We start from the raw sequence: 22,445 nt of genomic DNA on the forward strand, positions 1-22,445 counted from the left end.
CATGGCGGCCCAGAGAATAGCATGTTCAGGGTTAAGTGCCCTGGGTTCCAGTGTTTTCGCTCCACAGCAGGTAACCGCCTCCATATAACCTGACATTTCATATTGTGTTGTGCTTTTATTTATTTAGGTGTCATCGCATAGCTGCAACAGAAAGGAAGAGAAAGTATCTCGGTGCCAGTGGCCCCAGTAGCTGCCAGACGTTAGCTTCATAGCTAATGCTCAGGGAATCCTGTATACATCTTTAAATGAAGAACTACCTGTTCGTTTACAGTAGCGGATCTAAATCTGAACTATTGTCTCCGGTTGTGTATGTGGCAGCCTAGATCCGCTTTAAAACACATGTGGAGCAAACTGTCACTTGAACGCATGTTAACAAGGAGGCTATGTCAAGGAGTCATGTAAAACAGAGGTTGTGTTATGGTTCAACAAAACCTGTACTCAAAACATGTGTACCTCTAAACTCCACCCAATCTGACATAGGACCTTACGACTATCCTCTATGACTTGATTTTGAGTGATTTTACATTATTACATTACATTTCATTTAGCTGACGCTTTTATCCAAAGCGACTTACAATAAGTGCATTCAACCCTGAGGGTACAAACCAAGAACAACAAGAATCAAGACAGTAAAATTTCTTCGAAATAAAGCAAAACTACAGAGTGCTATAAGTAAGTGCCATTTTAGTGCTACCAAAGTGTTAGTTTTCAAAAGTGGTTAGTTTTTTTTTTTTTTTTTTTTTTTTATTCAAAAAAAAGAGCATGCTGACTCTGGCCATACAACATATAGCAATAGTGCAGGTGAACCAAGATGATCTTGCTCTTCTTCCTGTAATAAAGGCTCATATTAACTCCGGGTTCAAATACACGGCTTTGTGTTAGTTTTCTACCTCCTATCCTCAAAAAGACTTCCAGAACAGCCTGTAACCAAGCTTGTCATGGATTTGTATAGCTTTTCACTCGCATGATATTAGCTGTCATTCCATAACAACTGCTGAATCACTGTTTGCAGGCCCTGCGGAGCTGCTGGGGGGCACTGGAGCAGGCTCGGGGCTACTATGTTAACTGGAGGATGCTGAGGGACGTCAAGAGGAGGGAGATGGCCTTCGACTTTGCTGACGAGAGGCTACGTATCAATGCACTGAGGAAGAACACCATCCTACCCAAAGAGCTTCAGGTAAGAGTAACGCACCAAACAAGTCATGTAGGATTCAAGGAAAAACATCTGTGTAACCTTGATCTGATAATGTCTTTGCACTTCTAGTCAGTTTATCTTGCTTTCAAGTGGCAATGTTGTTGTTTTTTATTTCGTTACAAACCTCATCTTGGCTTTGTCTCATCTGAAACATCTGCGCACAATAAATGATTAAATAAGGATACTAAGCATAATAATATGGTCCTATTGATGATTTTTGGTGAATATCAATTGTCATAACTGTGTCTTTGTAGCTCATTATGTGAGTTAGGTAATGCAAATCAAAGGCATTCCAAAATAATTAAGAATACAATTAGAGACTTACTAACTTATGTTTTAAAACCTTTGCAGGAGGTAGCAGATAAAGAAATTTCCGCACTGCCCAGAGACAGCTGCCCCGTGAGAATACGCAACAGGTGCGTGATGACTTCCAGGCCCCGGGGAGTGAAGCGGAGATGGCGACTGAGCCGGATCGTTTTCCGTCATCTAGCTGATCACAACCAGATGTCTGGGATTCTGAGGGCAAGATGGTAGTCAGGAACCGTTGGACACTCTTCAAATTGGACCATAAAAAACAAGTGGATATGTGGTTGTGATCAGCAGGACGTCAGCACTCAACACTGACTTGATTTGGGCTTGTATTGTCTGGAGTCTTTACAGGTATTGACAATAGTAAAACCGTTTCACCAACACCCACAAAAGCCTGGAAGGTGTTCAAAGGGAATCTTCTGAGAGCACTGCAGCTGGTTTTCAGTATTTTGTGCTAAAAAAGGACGTGAATATTCCCTTTCTGTAGATTGTTTGTTTTCTTATGGCTTTTAAATATGAAAAAAAAGTACATGTAACTTACTGTATGCTAAAATAATATTGGAGAATAAACATTGTTGCACATGGCTCAGTTTTTTTCCCAGTGTCTTTATGGTACATTGTAGAAGTTGATACAGAGATTAGAAATATATTTAGTGTTATAAGTAAACATATGGAAAACCCACTTTTTCCTTCACCAGCAGCCAGAAAAGACAAAGACAATGAATTAATCAAGTGATAAAATAAACAACTTAAAAGAATATTTAGTGAGGCTGTTCGTGTTTTATATATGTCACCACTTCAGTCCGGTAGGTGGCAGTCGTGCGCTTACAGACAGGCTGTCTGACCACCAACAATCAGGAAGAAGAAGAGCAACGGCGCTGTAGTGAGAAGAGCGTGTTTGTGCTAGGCTAACACAACCCAGAAGCTAAAATGGATTTAACTGAGCAGGTAAGTTTCATATTTTCATTTAACGCCATTTAAAAACCCAGAGCAACAGTGAGGTTAACCTTATGAACTGATGTGGCTGAATTAAACACATATTAATAACACTAGTTTAGATAACTAGCAACCGCTAACCGGTCAAATAACGTCCATACGTATCCTCTGAAAGTCTGAACGTAACCTATATATATTTAAATTAAGTTGTTACGCAGGTTTGCTAGAGACGGAGACACAACTTTGTGTTTGTCAGCAGCTAGCTAGCTATCCAGCACACCACTAGCTGTGACTGGAGTCAGATTGTTCTAGCAACGTAATGCTAACAGGCTAACGTTAGCCGACGTAGAAGCTCAATTCTCATCAGTCACTGTGGCCGCAAAATGAAAGTGAGGAGATTGGACGTTTATGTTTTTTGTCTGAACTTTTATATGATGAGATCTTGAAGTATATCAGGTAAACATACAGAGGGGCAGTTGATGGCGGTTAGGATCAGGGGGATCTATGGTTTGTCAACTACAAGGAGGCAATGACAAACTGATAATAAAGGTAAAAGCTAAATAATGTTTTTTAAGTGTTGAGCTACCAACAGAAGATCATCATTAGTAATAAACACCTCTTCTCAGAAGACAGTCCCTCCTTTAGTGTTTTGATTGAGGGGGTTGACTTGACAAATCCAACAATTACCAAAGGTATTTGATTGAGTTAAGAGATGGTGACTGTGAAGGTGATGGCACATGAACCATTTAATCAAGTAATCATCAAACCATTCAGTGACATTTAGATTAGCTGTTTTTCTACTAAATTATTCAGCTTTTAACATTCTATCTTGTCTGGTGTTTTGCCATCGGAAATAGCCGGTGGACATTGAGAATGAAATGAAACTGTAATTCCAGGATGTGCATTTCTCATTGGTCCGATGCTTTCCTTAATGCAGATCAACCAGTTGGAGGCAGACTTGATGGAAATGGGTTCACTCTTGGAAAAATCGGAGAGGAAACGTGTGCAGGAGCTGTTAAAGCAGGAGCAGAAGAAGGCGGAGAAGGAGCTTTCAAGCAAAAAACAACAGAAGGAGCAACAGGCCAAGAGACAAGCAGACCCATCTGCAGCCTCTAAAGCAGCGTACACAGTCAAGATCAACAACTATGGTATGATGCAATTGTTCACACCGATGCTGTCAGTTATTTTTTAGCAAGTGTGTCTATGTGTTCACAAAGTCTTTTGAAAGTTGTTCACAATTTTCCTTCTCCTTTTAAAGCATGGGACCAGTCAGATAAATTTGTAAAAATTTACCTCACACTGAAGGATGTGCACAAAATCCCATCAGAAAACGTGGAGGTCAACTTCACAGAAAGGTTAGACGATAACCAGCCTGTATCAATGTTGGTACATTACATACATAATCATTCAGCATATATTGTTTTACATACAATTCAAATTATGCCTGTTGCAGGTCCTTTTCGGTTCTGGTGAAGGATCTTGATGGGAAAAACCATCAAATGAAAATCCTCAATCTGTCATATCCAATCGATGAAAAGGAAAGCTGCAAAAAGGTAAAGAAAACAGATAGATGTGTTTAAAGGGATAATATAGTAATTTTTTATAGAAAGTGAATAGTTATTGGATATTGGTATAAACTGAGGCATTGAGACTTGCAGTTGTTGATCAATAAACTTATAAGACATAAATAAGCAGCATTAAATGATTCTAACTAATTATGGCATTTTAAATCATAATATTTCAGCCTTTCACAACAAAACATCTTAGGCTAATTTGAATTCATTTGCACTCATTTTAAATTTGTTCAACCACTAGAGGGCAAAAAGAAGACAATATCTAACAGCTCAACTATTGGCCAGATTTAATCAACATGGCCATCTTGTTGTTTCTTTTCTTGCCAACTGTATTAGTTTGTGTTAATTTTGAATATTGCTCTTGGTTTAGTTCAGAAGATTCCTGGAGAGAATATTCTAGTGTCTTTGTCTCTCTGAAAGGCCTTTAACCACTTTTCCTCCCTGCCACAGATAAAAACAGACATGATCCTGGTCATGTGCAAGAAGAAGACAACAAAGAAGTGGGAGTGCCTAACGAAGGCGGAACTGCAGTCTAAAGAGAAAGAGTACGTCTTTTTCAACTTACTCTATGTATTTAAGCTTTTAATTAGGAAGACGACATTAGTCTGGAATTTTAATTGAGGTTAGGACCACTGCATGCTCAAGTGACTGATTTCATTAAATGAATGTCTGCAGATGCATCAGCTGCAGCCAAAGACACATTGGTAGTTGTAGTTACATGAAGAATAAAATTAACCAAAACTTTCTATAAATGACAATGATAATTTCCACATCCAATCACTCAACAGCACTATGTGTGCCACTATGTATTAGGCAGGGAATACATGTCACTTGGGTGCACACATGCAAACTGAGAATTCAAACAATTAAGCTAAACTTGGACACTCAACAGAAAACCCAGTGCGGCGGAGACTGCAGACCCCAGCGACGGCCTGATGACTATGCTGAAGAAGATATACACCGACGGAGATGACGAGATGAAGAGAACCATCAACAAAGCCTGGTCAGAGTCCCAGGAGAAGAAGAGCCGAGGAGAAGACGCGCTTGACGTGTAAACTGCACCCACTTCTATTCCGCAAGCGAAAATAAGTGAGATCTTCCAGGGCTGCAGCGGACATGACTTGAATATCAAACGCTATAACTGACGTCCAAGTATATAAATCACACTTTCACAATATGTAAAATTTAGATATACAGCTCATAAATAAAGAGACATGAGTAATTGTTTAGCCCTGGATGGCCTCAGCTTTGAAAACCAGGTTGCAAATAGTCATAAATCATAAAGCTGTTAATAGAATAGAATCACACAATTGTGTACAAACACAAAAGTGCTGATGATGAGGCAGCAGCCTAAATAGCAAGAAGTCACACCGATTCATCACCTACCATAAAGCAGCCATTTTCTTCCCAAGATGAATATCTTGTAAGTTGTACATGATTTCAACTGGATCAGGGAAATTGAAAAATTGTTGACTTGATCTGTTAAGTCACCTGCTGATTTGTTGTAGCTAAACTGATGTTGAGTGTGTTTTCTCGTGATCATTTGCTTAAGTCACCTTCACATTCCTTAAATGAAGACGACCAGAGGACATGTCAGTCTTCAGATCAGCCTTTTGATTTTTTTTGTCATTCTATAAATGGACCATACTGATATTTGCAAATATATTTGTGTAATGTGCTTTACTCGTGTTAAACTGTGCAAAACTCAAACATTTATTTCAATTCTTTAAAGTGATTTTCCTACTATGATTTCTATGGTTCAACTTTTTTGCATCGTGGTTTGTCTCCAATATTTGTGAATATGTACAAATTGACTTTTTAACTAAGTTGATATTTTGCTTTGGTTGTTCATGTAAGTCTTATGTGTAATGTTGCCCGCCCTCAGGTTGTTCATGCAGTTCAGACAAATATAACTTTTGAACTGACTCCTCGTGGTTCCATTTGTCTTGTGATTTTGATGTCAAATTGGACTTGATTACATTTATTGGATATTATATTTACTCTCATGAAGCGTTTGAATTTAGTGAAGCCTTCACAGAAGGCTGCCTGATTGGAAGTTTTAGGTTTTGTTTCAGGACTCTGTGAGCTGAATCTTTACTCATTGTTAAAGCTAAAATATAAGGCCTCATTATCCGTACATTTAACAATCCTAGTTTTGACCAATATATTAACTTGCTAATGGGCACGTAGAGAACTGATTGTGATCCAGTGCAACTTTTAATCGACAATGACTTGTCATGTTTCTAAAAACAGTCACAGCACAATTGTATAAGGGGAGTCTATGTATACTCAAGTTGTTTTTAGATGTCTACTCCACCAGGGGGCAGCATTTATCGTTCGTTGAAGAGAAGTCCAATCAAAGTTTTTTTATTGGGAAATGTGAGCTTTTATTTTGTAGGACTTAAGTTTTTAGCATTTTCTGCTCCTGTAGATTTACAAAATGAATGAGATTTACTGCAATGTATTTTATAATCTATAATCTAAGAGATTATGTGCTTTGTGTGTGTGTGTGGCCGCGGCGCTTCCCGGTTCTTCCCTCTGAACTTATTGAGTGTTTTTACAGTACTTTTCTACAGTGAAAATACTGAAATGATCTATTCCATAGTGAAAATGTTGGACTTTACTTTGAAAAATCTCCAAATCTATCCAGTAAAAATGTTTGCTATTCAGTATGTAGGTAGTCAGAGCGGTCCTGAACACATGCATATCAGTCTCTCTCTGAACTTATTGAACAGTACTTTGAAGTATCCTTAAATTATATATTCCACTGTGAAAATGTTGGATTGATATTCAGTACATTGATAATTTGAGAGGTTCATTAAAATACACGTGAGACGATACATACTTCTTGTGAATATAATCCAATCCATTTCCTTTTCAATGATGCATTTTGTATATGCTCCATGTCAACAGTTTATTTTGAAAAAAACGCTTTGGATGCGTTTACCACAAACGTCAGTATATGCGCGCAGTAGAGGTTCTGTGTCGGTTGATTTGACCACAGAGACGAGAGTGTCGACTGCCTTGACCGCAGTCGGGATACTGTTGTGATCGGGAACGTGTCTGGACAAATCGTCTGGACTTCCTCCCTGCCGGGGTTGCGCCAGCCTCCCCCCGCCCCCTGCTCCGTGACGTCGCCGCCCGCCTATATATGCCGACCGAGCCGAGCCGTGCTAAGCCAGATGGAGACAGTCAGAAGCGGCGGAAGGATCATTAAGCACACGAGCAACTGCTGAACCAGCGACAGGGATATTTATTCATCTTCGGGCCTGAGTACGAACTGTCTCGCTCCCACCACCGCCGCCGAGCTGCATGGATACCGGCTGTTTCACCGCGGCGCAGCGCCTTTCCTGCCACGCCATGAATGCGGATCTATTCAAGCCTGCTCCGGAGCGCGGAGCCCCGCAGCGTGGAGCTCCGCAGCCCGCTGCCCCGGGGAGAGCCAGCAGGACCCGACCCGAGCAGAGCAAGCCGGAGCTGGCTCAGGTGGTGACTGACTCAAAGACGGGGAGGTCATACAGTAAAGGGAAGCTTCTGGGAAAGGTATGGACTTTCATTTCATGTTTCCCCCCTCATGGTTGCCATCGGAATCTTTTTTTTTTTTATATCCCCCCGTGTGTAACTGAGTCTCAGGTTTTAGTTTGATACCGAATCACCGCGGGCTGTCTCCCAGGTGTGTTACCTCCTCCGGGACTAGGGCTCGACCTCGTGGTGGATGTGGCCGGTCTTCCACTCCGTGGCCGCGCGTCATGCCGAATGAATCCGGCGCAAGGTGTGCCCGGCTCCGGTGCGCACACATGACCGGCAGCACCTTCACAGACCCCGCGGAGTTCCTCATCCGAGAGCACGCGTGTGTTTAAATGGCATGGGGGGGCTCCCAGTCTGTGAAACCAGTAACGCATGTGTCCGCCCGTGTCTCCCCTCCCTCTCAGTGTTGTGTGTGTTTTCGCACATGTATGAATGGAGGGGCTGTGTGATCAACGTGTTGCTCGTCATCCACACGCTGCGTCAGGCACCCAGCCAAGTCGGTTCTCTCTCTCTCCTGCTGCCTGCCGCAGAGCTGGAAACGTCTCCGTCAATTTCACGGTTAATGAATGCAGCAGCCGGCTCTGCCTCGTCCCTTCTGTCCTCGAGCACATCTTGATTACAACCTGGGAAATGCGTGAACGTAAACCAGGAGACATGAAAATCTGGGCATGATTTTTAGGGATTAACAAGCAAATGAGAACATCCAGATGCTGATTACCTTGGTTATGAAATGATCCACCTGACTGAGTTAACCCTTTTCTTGAATTGTGTTAAATTCTGGTTTGCATATTGCCTCACCTCACCCTTTGCCTCCACATCATATTTGGCCCAGTCATTCTTGGATCAGAGACTTGCTTTAATGCAGCTTATTTATGGCCATTGCAGGTTTTCAACCTGCTGCATTTTAACCGATGGTTGTTTTTGATCTCCCCCTCAGGGTGGCTTTGCTCGATGCTACGAGATGACAGACCTCTCCAGCAACAAAATGTATGCCGTGAAGGTGATTCCCCAGAGCAGGGTGTCCAAACCACACCAGAGGGACAAGGTACACGACCGTACTTGTTTGTTTGATCGGTGTGTCTCGCTGAAGAGAACGCTGCGTTATCTGACTTCAAAACATCTGGATGTGTCGGGGCTTGACATAATGGGCCCCAGAAAACTGATCGGATGTCACATTTCTTTTGGCAGATTACGAACGAAATCGAGCTGCACAAAACCCTGTCACACAAGCATGTGGTGAAATTCTCTCATCATTTTGAAGACAAAGAAAACATCTACATATTCCTCGAGCTCTGCAGTCGGAAGGTGAGACCTCAGACATTTATTTGCATGTGGGACCATACGCCTACATGTGTTTTGCATATACCTACAGTTTACAGCTTGCTTTGTTTTGCTCTGCAGTGGTGCAATGGAAACAAAACAAAGGCTCTGTCTAATATATATCTCCGTGTCAAATGACTATCGACGTAGAGTCCCAGACACCCATCTGATTACCAGCATCACCCCATCTCTGTGCTGGTGCGGAGCGTGTGATGTGTGGTGCACAGTCCCACTGATGGATGTGGCGTTGACGGATGCTCATTGCTTTGTCTCCCTAGTCTCTAGCACACATTTGGAAGGCCAGACACACGCTCACGGAGCCAGAAGTGCGATATTACCTCAAACAGATCATATCCGGCCTCAAGTACCTCCACAGCCGAGGAATCCTGCACAGAGACCTCAAACTAGGTATGTGAACCGACGACACTGGAAAACGTGGCGTGCACACGCACACAAAGGCATGCCAGGAATCTGCTGTGGCTTTGGGCTGGTGCACATGTTATCTGTGGAATGCTGACTGGACAAATGGTTTTGTCTCTTTTTTAGGCAACTTCTTTGTCAACGAGAACATGGAGCTGCGGCTGGGAGACTTTGGCCTCGCTGCCAAGCTGGAGACAGTCGAACAGAGGAAAAAGTTAGTTTATTTTAACCTAAGTTTTATTTTAAAGGAGTTAGACACAAACTGTTTATATGTAAAAATTATAAATGGCTCTTGGGACATGTCTGACATTCTCACCTTATGTGATTTGTAGTTCAAAGCTGTGCATAGTTCTCATTGAGGGGTATCTCTATCCACATCATGAACACGAGTCCTGTTCTAGACTTGTATGATGCACAATTACCTTAAACCCTTACGTCAGTTACAAAGCACATTGTTCCTCTCACCTCTTTCCCCCTCAGCAAGTACCTAAGTAAACCGGTTTCCAAGTGGCAGTTGAATGTAGCGCTTAGAGCAGAGTTTCACTACCTGTTTGACACCTTCCTGTGGAATACCAGAAGTGTTTCTGTGACGGGGAAAACTGCTTCAACCACTGCTTCCTTCAGACCAAATCTGAATTGGAAGATTGAGGTGTTAAATGTGTCTTGATTGTTTTTTTGTTTTTTTTCCTTTCCTCAGAACAATCTGCGGTACTCCAAACTATTTGGCCCCTGAGGTGCTCAACAGACAGGGCCATGGCACTGAGTCTGATGTTTGGTCTCTTGGATGTGTCATGTGAGTTTGGCTTAGTTCTTTCTTCTCTAATTTAGCCCGGGGTCATATGCTCTCTCCGGTCATGTGTAAATGACTAATGCTTATATTGTAGCTACTTTCTTTGTGGTTTATCTATCCTGCCTCGGTCAGAGTGTAAATGAGGACATTGCACTGGAGCAGCGAGGTCATTTAAAAAAAAAAAAAGTCTCTGTTTGTCTCTTTATTTGACCGACGGTTGTCTTGGTTTCTGCTGTCCAGGTACACGCTGATGTGTGGCAACCCTCCGTTCGAGACTCTCGACCTGAAGGAGACGTACAAGTGTATAAAGGAAGTTCGGTACAACCTGCCCGCCACACTTCCCCCCGCCGCACAGAGACTCATCTCGGGCATCCTGCAGAAAAACCCCCAGGACAGACTGTCGCTCGATCAGATCCTCAACCATGAATTCTTCACCAAAGTACGTCCAAATGACTGTATAGGGAGCGGGAAATTATGCTTAAAACTGTTACAGAGTTTAGTACTCTTCTCTTTAGTGTTCACAGAGAATGAGATCTGTGCCTTCTACTTCTCTCGTCATGTTCCTCACCTTTTGTCTGTTTGCTCTCTGCGTTTTCCTCCTCTAGGGTTTCACTCCTGATAAGCTTCCTCCCAGCAGCTGTGAGATGGAGCCAGAGCTCCACCCCCCGAGTCCTGCCAAGAAATTCTTTGCTAAAATGGCCAAGAGCTTCTTTGGCAAGAAGAAATCGAAAGGTAAGCAGCAGCAGCAGCTTTGAAGTGACTGGCACAGTAGAGGATTAGGTCATTCATTAAGTAAATAATCTGGTTGGTTACATATTTGTTCTTTTTATAAATTAAACTCTGCTCTTTGGTCATGTTGTCAATCCGGTTTGCTCTTGTGTGAAGTGTTTTTAAAACTGCACTTGACCAACCGGATGGTTTCCAGGTTAAGATTTCCTCTACGCATTTCTGAAAATGAGACATGAAGCGTCACCTCATGCTTGAACATATTTGTCTTGTCATTTCTAATGTACAACTGTTTCTGTTGCAGTGGAGAAGATTCCATGCGAGGAAAAGGACGAGAAAGACATTTCCAAGCTGGTTTCGGGCATCGTCAAATGTTCAATCAACCGCCAGATCAGTTACAAGACAGTGGGACCACATGAGGTACACCTTTTTTTCTTTTGTTGTTGTTTTTTCCCCTCCTCCTATAGCTTCAGCTCTACATCACACTATCAATATTAATAATTGGATAAAAATAACCCTATTTAAAAGTTTTATCATTGTTCGTAAATGGATAAATATACGGATAGATAACAACCTCTTCTAAAACTGTTTGAAGTGAGCCGAACACCAGAGCATTCATTTAAATGCTGTTACTATTCTACAAATGTAACTGCCATTGACACATTTCAACAGACTAAATATTGAGCTTTTAACTTCAAGCACTTGTAGTTTTTAACTTCAAAGATATTTCAAGAGCGTATCCATTTTTAAGATTTCTACAAGATTGCAGTATAAGAAGCTGTTTTGTCCCAGACGTCCTTCAGCTTGTCAATAGACAAGTCAGAGGAGAAATGTAGCACAGCCTCTGTTCTACTGTGTATTTTAGAATGAAGGTGATGAAACTGTCTTCTCTGGAAACTTCTGCTTTTCCCCTCACTTCAGACATAATCATTAATAGTTTCTGATTCACAAATGGAGCCAGGAAGCTCAGTCCGTCCACTCCCTAATCAGGCTGGTCTAGTCGTCCTAAAGACCAAAGGAACAACATTGTTTGCTTTGTGTCATGAACATTTCTTTGTCAGCTTGATAATGGACACATTACTGGAACTCAAACACGGGTGTGAGGTAACACGAGATTGGAAACTGTTGTCACATCACAGTTGCAGCGGAAAACTGCAGTACGAGAAATTGTTTCACCTGCAGTGCAGTGAAAGTAATGTAAAAACTAAAACCTTAAAAATCAATGAAGCAAAAACAGATCAACCTGCAGTATGAGTTGGAATGGAAAAGCAACGTTTTTGTTCAGGCCCTCATGACTTGCACTCATTTGTTATTCTGTTGGTATCTTTTTTTTATTTATTTATTTTTTCTGTCCTACTTTTACACACATTTTGGTGGTTTTTCGTGTCACGAGTGTTTGTTTGATCATGTGTATTGTTTCCGCTCAGGTGCCCTCACCCACTGGTCAGCTGGTCAGCTCCGTGCCTTTGGAACAAACTCCTGCTGAGGAGGAATCCAGGAAATCAATCTCTCGCTCCTTCAAGGGCACCATGGCCAGCAGTTCTGAGCGTAGGTTTCAGTACTTCTTTCCAACAGATTTTATATATAAATATATATAGTTTTGTTGTTTGTTTGTGTTTTAATCAATGTTTTGCTTGTGTTCTCTCCAGCGTGCGAAGATGCGCTGACCCCTGCTGCTGTTGCTGAATCGGCCATGAAGGTTCTCAAAAGCTGCCTGGCCGCCATGCCTGCAGGTACGAGAGCGCAAAGCAGATAGATTTTTGGCTACTGCTTAATAATAATGTTTAGCAAGTGAGCTCTGTGTTCCAAGAAGCGTTTCACAATCGTTGTATGTGGAATTGGGCAACAGACGATTAGCAGACAAAGTATTGCTACACTTCAGTCTCTTAACATGAATCCTTTCTTACTTTCTGTTGACTTAATCTAAGAGATGCAGACTCTGATTTAAATGCTTCATCCAGTCCTTTAGAACCTTTGACCATCTACCTGGAAATGAAAACTTTATTTTGTGCTCTTCATTTACTCAGCAATAATATTATGTGCTATGAAATTAACAGTCCAACATTTTTCTTTTCTCTAGCCACCAGAAACCCACCGTGTTTGTCCAGACCCCAGTCCTTCCTGTGGGTTACTAAATGGGTCGACTACTCAAACAAATATGGTTTTGGGTACCAGCTGTCGAACCAAAGTATCGGTGTGCTGTTCAATGAGGGAACACATCTCAGTCTATGTGACCAACGCAAGTAAGTTTTCTTCTTTTATGAGACTTCCGAACATTATAACCTATACAATTTTGGTCAAATCTCAGAACTTGTCTTCTCTCAAACCTATCTCTTAATATTTTTGAATGTGTTTTGTTTTCCCCAACAGGACAGTTCATTACTGCATGACCAACAACAAACACTTCAGTTTCGCTGCTAACGCTCTACCTGAGCAGCTTCGCAGCCAGAAACAAATTGTCGAGCTAATGGCCAACTACATGGAGGAGAACCTCATGGAGGTAAATGAGTGTTTTAGTTAACGGGGTATAGTCATAAGTTTGATATTGGGAATAATAAAGGATGATAATTTTTCCATTTTTAAAAATAACTTTTCAAGAGTTGATCACTGTAAAGACAAATACATAATTAACTTTAAATATACAAGTATTTACTGAGTCAGTGAACTAAACTAAATCCTCTCTGACCTCCTCAGGGTGGAGATCTGCATTGTGATGAACAGGTCTCCGTTGCTCCTCCTCTGCTGCTCCAGTGGGTGAAGACTGACCACGCTCTTGTTATGCTCTTCAACAATGGCTCTCTACAGGTAAAAAAAATGCTCCGCTACATCCGCCTATTTTCCAATTATTCACCTGCCAGAATGAAGGTTAGAAAAACTACTAAAATGGAAACTGTTTTCATTCCTTTCAGGTGAACTTCTACACAGACCACACCAAGATCATCCTGTGCAAGTCATCCGACGATTCCTACTTACTCACCTACATCAGCCGGGAACGCGTCTCATACACTTACCTCCTCAGCATGCTGAATGAGATGGGCTGCACCCCCGAGCTGCGACACCGACTCCGATATGTGGTGCAGCTGCTTCAACACCATGCTGATGCCTAAAAGCACAGCTCTGTGCCTCCCGGGCTGCCTGGCCGGCGGATGCCTTAGAGGCGACCTGACTGGTTGACAGTTTTTCTTGAGCAGCCTGACTGGTTGATATAATTTTTCAAGGCAACACTGGGAGGGGCAGATGCCTGTCCCGTTGATGGATGGAAGGCTGCTGCACTCCTGAGCAACATTCTTGTCTTGACTAGTGCTTAGGCTGCGTTTTGTCAGTTGCATTGACCTTGATGAACATCGAGCAGTCAGGAAGTTGCCCAATGCAGCATCTGCCTCAAGGGTTTGTGCCTGTACAGCTTTTGCCTCAAAGGTATCCACCTGGAAGGTACCGATACCTAAAATAAGAGACTCCTTAATGGCCTGAGATGACGGATTCCTCATGGGCAGATGCCTAAATGAACGCCCAAACTCGCAATGACCTTCCTTCAATCACTCGAAACCACCGCTTCTTGGCTGGATCTTTTAAAGCCATCCACTCAACCCTGCAGCTTTCAGCTTCCCCTGATAGCCAATAACCAAGGCATGGTATCAAAACACTAAAACTGTCCCATCTGCTCTGAACGGAATGAGGATCATCTTGTAGTTGGAATGCTTTCAAACTCCATTTTCCACAAGTATTTTAGCAGCAAGGTCATGTATGCCGTTGACTTGCACTGGACCTGTGATCTTACAGCAGAGATGCTTTGGGAAGAAGTGTGGTTTGATTGGGGGGGGGGGGGAGAAAGAGACCCTCCTACCCTCAGTTGGTTTCTAGCCTCTTTGGATTATGGTGCACACATTCATTTTTTCCCCTCCTTTTTAAACAAATGACATGAGCCAGCTTTAGGATCACACTACGATCTTGACCTCACATGCACAAATAACATTCCTGGCCTTATTTGATGATGGTGATGCTTAGGTTTAGAGAATCTTTGCTTCTTCTGCTCCAAACTCACTTTTGTCTTTTTGTTAGTTATTAAGACAAATTTCACTGATGTGGTACACGGGCTGGGGGAGCTACACAATTTTGCACTTTTTTTTTTCCTTTTTAAATTCATCTGGAAAGCAAAACCTTTTACTACCACTTTTTTTTAATTTGCTTTTAACTTGATACCAAAAGGCATTTCTTTGTTGTTTTTTTTTAAATGATTCAGTTTTAAATTCACGTGCAGTAGGTGAATGTGTGAGTGTGTGTGCCACACGTGTGCTGGTAAACAAAACTGTTGGAATATGAGGATAGGGGGGGTGGGGGATAAAAGTGCCTTTCTGAGGGATGTCTGTTTAGTGCAATAACAACCCTTAGTGAATGTCATGCTGGATACAAACAAGATACGAGATGGGTTTTACAAGTGGGATTTACTTTTGTACTTTGAAACGAGTTTAAAAGTAAATCCACGAGCACTACATTCTCCATACCTGGTATAAGCTTTTAGAACAACTATTATCTTCAGTATATATCCCAGTAATATCTACTATGGAAAAAAAAAAAAGAGAACATTGTACTGTACTGTAATCCTTATCGGTTTACATTGCTTTCTCGACCCAGAGTTGTATCCTAAAAACTGTGACGTGGAATGCAAGTATTGCGTACGTGTTTTTCAAAGAACCCAACATTGTGAAAGCCATCTGCCAATTCAGAGAGTCTTTATTTTTGGCACATAATGTCTTGTTTATTTATTTTTTATTTATACATTTTTTTAATTTATTGTGTAAATGTTACGTCTTGACACAAGGAATTCTGATCACCTTTTGTATGTAATGTATTTGGGGGAAAATGGGACTAAATAAAGTTTATTGAAAATGAATTTCTTTTGTGCTCAGTCACTAAATTAAACAATTTATCTTCAATTAAAATGGGTATGTTAGCAGCTGGTGTATCTTCAACGGTGGCTACTACCAAACATGCAGTATTTGCCATGGTATTGTATCACTCTACCTCTGTTGCATAAAGTATTTGGTGTTTTACTGTCGCTCTGGATACCAGTGTTGGCTCCAGTGGCTTCACTTGAGACACTTTCTGTGAGATTTCCAAAGTATGACAGCATTACATCTCTCAATATGAGAAAGTATTTACCAATTGTTTAAAGGACATATATTTAAAAACATTCATATCCCACAAAGCAAAAATCAAGGCAGTTTGTCAATTGAAAATGTTGGCTTATTAGCTTATGCTCTCGGTACTTGACAGAATTGCCCTGTCAGTCTTTTGTTTGAGTTGCTGTCGATGGCTGAACGACTTATCAAGAAGGAATGTTTAGAAATGTGGTGGTGGTGGGGGCCTTTCGATGCAGAGTACATTATTGTGTATTTAAAAAATGATCATGAACTAACCCTTACTACTAATGAAGGCTTTGCGTGTAGGTCAACTGAAGAGAAAGGAAGTCTACTAAATTTATGTAATGCAGCAGGAAATAACAACAGTTGGGCATGCTGTGACTATTCACTTCATTGGGTTTGACTCTGGTTTCAGTGTGGACTCTTGGGACTTTTGTTTCACTGGTGACACTTGAGAAGATGTAAGCACAACTTCCATGGGAAAGCCAGACACATTCCTATGGTTATATCATGGTGACAGACGATTGTCAACAAAATGTCGCCGTCTGGAGCGTCAACTTAATGTGCAAGCACACTGGACGTCTGATGTGTGTTACAAGCATTGAACGACTCCACACTGCCCAATGGAGCTGCTGTGTTTTACACTAGATCCTGGGCTCTTTTTAGTGGAAATCACCCCATTCATGATTTACTTCTTTGATAAATGTGAAAAAAATACAAAAACCCCTTTCATGGCTTACAACAACCACAGTAAGCCTGTATATTAGTGTTTTTATCCCTGCTCATGTGACCCGATCTTATCAAACTTCAGTTCTACAACTTTACAAAGAGGAGGCTTTAAAACATTACCATGTTCTCGTTGCCCTGCAGCCTTGGGCAGAAACCTCACTGTATCTTATTGCTGGCTACAATCACCATACTCAATTCATTCTAATGTCTTTCGGCATCATGGAATGAACTCTAAATAGTTTGCGGTGTGACGTTGTACACCATCCCACTCATATCAGTAAGTGTGACCTTATCTGGTAAACGGCATTAAATTAACCAAACATTTCAAAATATTATCTTGCTATTCTCACTAATGTAAGGTAATGGAGCATAGATTATATATATATATATATTTATCATTATAGAATAATAAGTTTGTTTGACAAAGCATGACAAGAATGTGGATTCAGTTCAGCACATATTTGCAATTTTTATTGAAAGATAACGACATTTTCTTCAGCTGAGAGACTATCTTCAGAAAAGGAGAAAAATCTTTGGTGAGGGCTACGACTTCTTCACATTACAGTGACGTCTCGAGAGTTTTGTATTGTCTTTACACAACATCACATTTCTTCTTGCCAATCGTCCTTGCACCATGAGAAGACAAAGAATCCAGGTGTTAATTATAAAACAGACCCTGGTGCGCTGACAGAATCTGTTAACAACACTTTCTAGAATCACCTGATGCTGGCGTAGCTGTGATAAAAGAACCTGTTAAAAACCTCTGGGGAGGAAACAAGCACATAACACATTGAGTGCAAAGACATGGATTTGTACATTAACATTGGATTTCATACACGTGCACGTAAACATATGCCTGACTGTTGTTATGATGTTGCAGCACTCTTCTTTTTAAGCATGGACACCGTCAATTCAGCCGAGTTAGCAGGCTGTTTTGGGTTGAGTGTTGTCGACAGTACACAACAACTACTATGTGAAATCCTGAAGAGACAAAGGGAGAGAGAACTATGATCCAACTTCCCTCCTGATGCAGTGTGGAATCTGGGGCAGCAGCGAGAGATCACAAGGCTGCTGTGCGGTGACTGAGGCCAAATGTGCTGATTCCCCAGCTTTAATTGCAGCATGAGATGCTCACTCCCCACAGTCAGTTATTACCGCCGAGGTGTAAATGAGAAATTCCACCGGGAAATTCTTTTCTGCAGTAAAAATCTGGTATGAAAAGATTATGGTGATAATCTTTTTCGTCTTTGTCGGCGTGTGACAGGACATAAAAAATTAACGAGATGATGCTGAAGTAAAATGGTGAAATGTGAGATCAATTTAAAATGCAACCGATCAGCTCGACAAGTTAATCTTCTAGATTTACTCTCAAATAAATAAATAAATAAATTGGTGAAAAGCCAACCATCCCCCCACTCACAGTAAAAATGTACAAAATTACCCACTGTTTCTTTTTAAAGGTACAGTTTCTATTCTCGTATTTTGACAGAATGATGTAATGCATTAGTAGTGCTGACGGTATTCTGTTTCCTAAAGCTCTTAATATGAAAGGGTTGAACAGCACCTCTTTGTTTATTCCAGGAATAATCCAGACATTCAAAGAAAGCAAAGCTCACTGTGCTTCATTTGATGTATTTCATGCTTCAAGCTGAGAAAATGTGAAAATTCTTTGATAAAAGACACAAACCACATCAACAACTTCCCGTTATGTGTACATATCACACTTGAGTGTCTCTGAATGTGATTTCTGAGAAGTGCAGGACAAAATGAGAGTTCAAAGCTGGAAAATTCCCTGAGTTTACCAGTTTAATCCTTCTTTGAACGGTGCTTTTGTAAAGCACAACATATAAAATAAGCAGAAAAAAAGTGAGACATGCAACTGTGGCTCCCAGATCTAGGAAATAAACTGTATCATCTCCAAATTGGCAAAAGCAGAGTCAGTACACGATACATTAATTTCAGCATTACATCATCTCCTCATGCTGTACCTTAATGGCAATATTCCAACTCCTCTAATATGATTGTCTTCTCTTCCTCTTTTGGTAAAGTCATTTTTTTTAATGATTGTGGCTGCACGTAGCTCACAAAACAATGATTTACCGAGATGGAGGGGTCGTCATTAATCCTGAAGAGAGATAAAAATCTGTCCATCCAAATGAGGTCATTGCAAAGGGGTTACGAAGAGTGTGGGAGAGAAACTGTGTTTTGAACAGGTCTGAACATGTCTGGATTTAAGGGCTGGTGACCCTCAGTGGCTCTACACCTCTGTCCCAGATCGCTGGCAACAGAAACTGAGGAAATGTTCTTTAGAATTTATTTTTAAGCTTAAAAAAATGCCAAAATACCACTCGTCCTATCCTCATGGATTTTGTCAGTAGCCCAGATCTCACATACGCCCATTAATTGGGCGTATGTGAGATCTGTTTTAAACGCTACAAAACTATTTTTCTCCTGCTCCGTGTGGCGTACTTGACCAGAAGACATGTTGTTGTCCCTCTTAGATTTATGAGAAGATAATGTCAATAAACAAATAAATGACATGATATTTATTAACAGTGAGGTCACTCGCCTTCTCCAACCTCTGAAATGATTTCCTGTAGAAGGATACATCTTTAAAGCCCTGGGGATCTGTGTGGTTAAAAATAAGGTTGAGACACTTACTCTGAGATCTTGTGCTCCACCGATTTCTAAAACAGCAGCCCTGGTTTCTTCTTCTGCTTAGTAGAATTAAGTTATTACTGTATATATACACTCTGCAATCATCAGTAATGAATTCATCAGGAAGTTAATTAAGTTGTCAACAATTGCCTCAACACCACGATCAAACATTATTATATTTGCGTGGTGTTTTTTTCATTTTGCACCAAGTTTCTATCCATGCTTTATTAACAACAGCAGCAGCCAATCAGCCTAGAGTACTGAGCTCATGTTATTTGACTTTCACATTTGACGTCAGATGCGCTGACAACAACAGGAACATTTCCGGAGCATTCGAGCGAGGGTTGGCGCCTGCGTAGAGAGGAGTTAGTACAGGACGTGTGAAAGTCTCTTGGCGACTCTAGTTTGAGAAGTTTGACGTCGCTCTTTACCGCCAAGGGTTGACTTCCAGAAAATGTCTGGACTAAGTGACGTTGGTTTCTCACATACAACCATCTGCAAAATTTCAGGAAAATGTCTGTATTTTGGCCAATGTCTGGAATCAGTTCAAACATATCATCTGCATCTTAATTTTATTCTATCACTTGAATAAAACTGTTCCTGATAAACCAGCTGTGCAAGAATATTCAGGCATTATTAAGTCATTCAATCAGCAGCTTTTCTGTTGCCCCTTTTTTAATTTTTGTTCTACTCTCACCTTATTCCCGAGCAACTCACCAGAAACGCAGAATGTTTCTCCCTGTGCCCTTACTTAGCTCTATCACTACGTACGCAAACATGTTGGTTTTATTCAAACTCCTTTATCCACTATTCACATGGGGAAAGAATGAGGGCCAAAAACTAAATGTTGGCTTTGTGAGCAAGTTGTTGAAGTGTGTGTGTGTTTTCTATGGGGAAGTATTGCCTTTAGTGTGTGATGCTGACATTTCCACAGTGCTCTGCCTGTTAATGGAGTTACAAAGAACAGTTGTTTAAAGAATGCTTGAAGTGATTATGTTCCCTCCGAGGACTGCTTACTTCCTCGGTGGTTCCTCCCCCCCACCTCACATTTACGGGAACAAAAATCCCTGTTAGTGCGGTGGTAAGTAAATTCTTTGAAGAAGGATATGTGGGACAGGGAAAAGTGGGTGGTGTGAAAAAAGAGTCAATGGAGGGGATGCTCCTTCTTTCCTCTGTGGCTGTTTCCCTGACCCATTGTCATATCTTATTCTGGCTGTGATGTGTGTTTGTGCTGCTGTGGCCTATCCTTCATGTGGGATCCTACTGCTGATGTCACATTCCTGCTGGTTAAGGCTACGAGGAGAGCATCACACACACTTGTGTACGTCACACGCCAGCCCTACAGGAAATGTGTGTTTCCTTTTACGATTCTCCCCCTGTTTCCCATTAGGGGCACAAAGGAGAATGTCATCCACTCTGGTGAAGTCAGACTGAAATGTTCTCTCCACGTCTCAGTGAATCAGCTCGTGGTTCAGCAAAGAAGGTGGAGTCGTTTCCTATCGAATCTACCAGACATTTCTGACCTTTGAATACAGCTTTTGTCACACATTAAAAATGAAAACAGTAGCCAAACAGATTTAGTCAGGCTTCACGGCTCACTGGGAGTTCTGCTTCATTGGTTTTTGTGAGCTACAAGAAATCTGTATTATTTAGTGCCATCTTTTCCCCAAAGCATATAAGTAAGGGGCGTTTTTAGAGGAGATGACTGACTGTAGGTACATTTTTTAATTTTCAATTTTCAGGATGCTGTGTCCAAAAGACCATGTAGAGAAATTAAATATCAATTTCATTGTCATTTTGGCCTCTCGCTTTTTTTCTTGATTCCTCTTCCCATACGCTCTATCAAAATAGTTCCTTCTGAAATCTATCAACTCCTGCATCTCATGTCTCATGTCTCATGTTGAATGTATTTCTTCCTGTTTTCTTTCCGCAGCGTCTTTCCTCTCTGTCTTTGGTGCTTCAGCTGTGCTCATTATTCATCCCTGCTAATGATCAGGCACAATATCTCCCAGTGAGACCAGTGAACATCAAACAGCACTAAAACCAAAGTCCGTCCATCAGGAAGTGAAACATCTGGAGGGAGACAGATGAGAGGAGAGAGAGAGGAAGAATTCTTCCAGACACTGACTGCTGAGGGACAATTTTACCTAATTAGTAACTTCTGTTTTCTTAAAAGCCTTTTCCTGTGTGTGTGGGTGTGTGTGTGTGTGTGTGTGTGTATGTGTGTGTGTGTCCTCCATTGTAGTGCTCTTTCCCTCATATGAATTCCTGCCAAGGCCACAAGCCAAGGCCTGTGTGAGTGTGTGGGTATATTTCTGCTTATAAAGGTTTCTTAGCTCACACTCACTTCTCTCTCCCTTCCCACGACCGTGCTCCAACCTGGTACATCCGAAAGCATTGTTCAAATCTACAAATTCGTTTCCCAGTTAGATTCTTAATGTTTATGGCTTTCCCATCCACCAACTTACGAATCACGGTTCCCTCAGGAGGCATCGTCTATTCACGCAGAAACAATCCCAGCTCGTTCACAGCCTCTCAAGTTTCACTTACAACCTGTTTCCTGATTTCCTTCTGTTTAACCCATTTAAAATCTTTTTTCATGTTCTTGTCAAAAACTTTTGTTCAAGCTCACGCTACTTCACGAGATGGTGGGGGCACTAAAAAATGGTTGTAAAATATAGATTTATTTTCAAAGACGTCAAGTTTCAAAAGTAAAAATAAGTTAAGTTAATTGACACATTGTAAACCTGCCTGTTTGGAATGGGCTATTTACTTGACTTGTGGTAATGTTAGTTGCAGCTTTCTTTTTAAGAACTGTAAACGTGACCTGAGATTCAGTTGTCGTTGCCGCTGTCGTGAATGTGTTCCTAACGCGCTCATGTCATGAACAACAACTTTCATCAATGGTCGCCTGTTCATTCAAAGTTAATAATGATTTAAAGTATCTCGCAAATTCAACACGGCACTTGCTCGTGCTCTTAAGAATACACATGCCAAGTGTGAAGCTGATAAGATGAATAGTTCAGATATGTGAGCCACAAACAGACAGGACAGGAATAATTGCAGTATTACTTTTAACCACTAGGATACCGACACAAGGATAGGCCCAATGTGTTATT

The 22,445-nt window shown here is 41.3% G+C and overlaps 3 protein-coding genes across 3 annotated transcripts; all 3 read left to right on the forward strand.

Moving 5' to 3' along the window:
* mrps14 (mitochondrial ribosomal protein S14) lies at positions 1–2,089 on the forward strand. The gene is made up of 3 exons (XM_061084686.1): positions 1–70; positions 1,013–1,177; positions 1,547–2,089. The coding sequence occupies exons 1-3, from the start codon at positions 2–4 to the stop codon at positions 1,727–1,729; spliced, it is 417 nt and encodes a 138-aa protein (XP_060940669.1). The 5' UTR covers position 1; the 3' UTR covers positions 1,730–2,089.
* A 274-nt stretch (positions 2,090–2,363) lies between these two features.
* cacybp (calcyclin binding protein) lies at positions 2,364–5,940 on the forward strand. Its single transcript, XM_061083757.1, has 6 exons — positions 2,364–2,452; positions 3,378–3,588; positions 3,699–3,795; positions 3,894–3,993; positions 4,465–4,559; positions 4,907–5,940. The coding sequence occupies exons 1-6, from the start codon at positions 2,435–2,437 to the stop codon at positions 5,067–5,069; spliced, it is 684 nt and encodes a 227-aa protein (XP_060939740.1). The 5' UTR covers positions 2,364–2,434; the 3' UTR covers positions 5,070–5,940.
* A 1,263-nt stretch (positions 5,941–7,203) lies between these two features.
* plk3 (polo-like kinase 3 (Drosophila)) lies at positions 7,204–15,689 on the forward strand. The gene is made up of 15 exons (XM_061083756.1): positions 7,204–7,557; positions 8,480–8,587; positions 8,731–8,847; positions 9,141–9,270; positions 9,409–9,496; positions 9,980–10,075; positions 10,313–10,511; positions 10,678–10,804; positions 11,103–11,218; positions 12,226–12,346; positions 12,448–12,531; positions 12,879–13,041; positions 13,169–13,298; positions 13,493–13,603; positions 13,708–15,689. The coding sequence occupies exons 1-15, from the start codon at positions 7,327–7,329 to the stop codon at positions 13,903–13,905; spliced, it is 2,019 nt and encodes a 672-aa protein (XP_060939739.1). The 5' UTR covers positions 7,204–7,326; the 3' UTR covers positions 13,906–15,689.
* Positions 15,690–22,445: the final 6,756 nt, after the last annotated feature.

This window comes from Limanda limanda, chromosome 13, assembly GCF_963576545.1.
Source record: "Limanda limanda chromosome 13, fLimLim1.1, whole genome shotgun sequence".
Classification (NCBI taxonomy): domain Eukaryota; kingdom Metazoa; phylum Chordata; class Actinopteri; order Pleuronectiformes; family Pleuronectidae; genus Limanda; species Limanda limanda.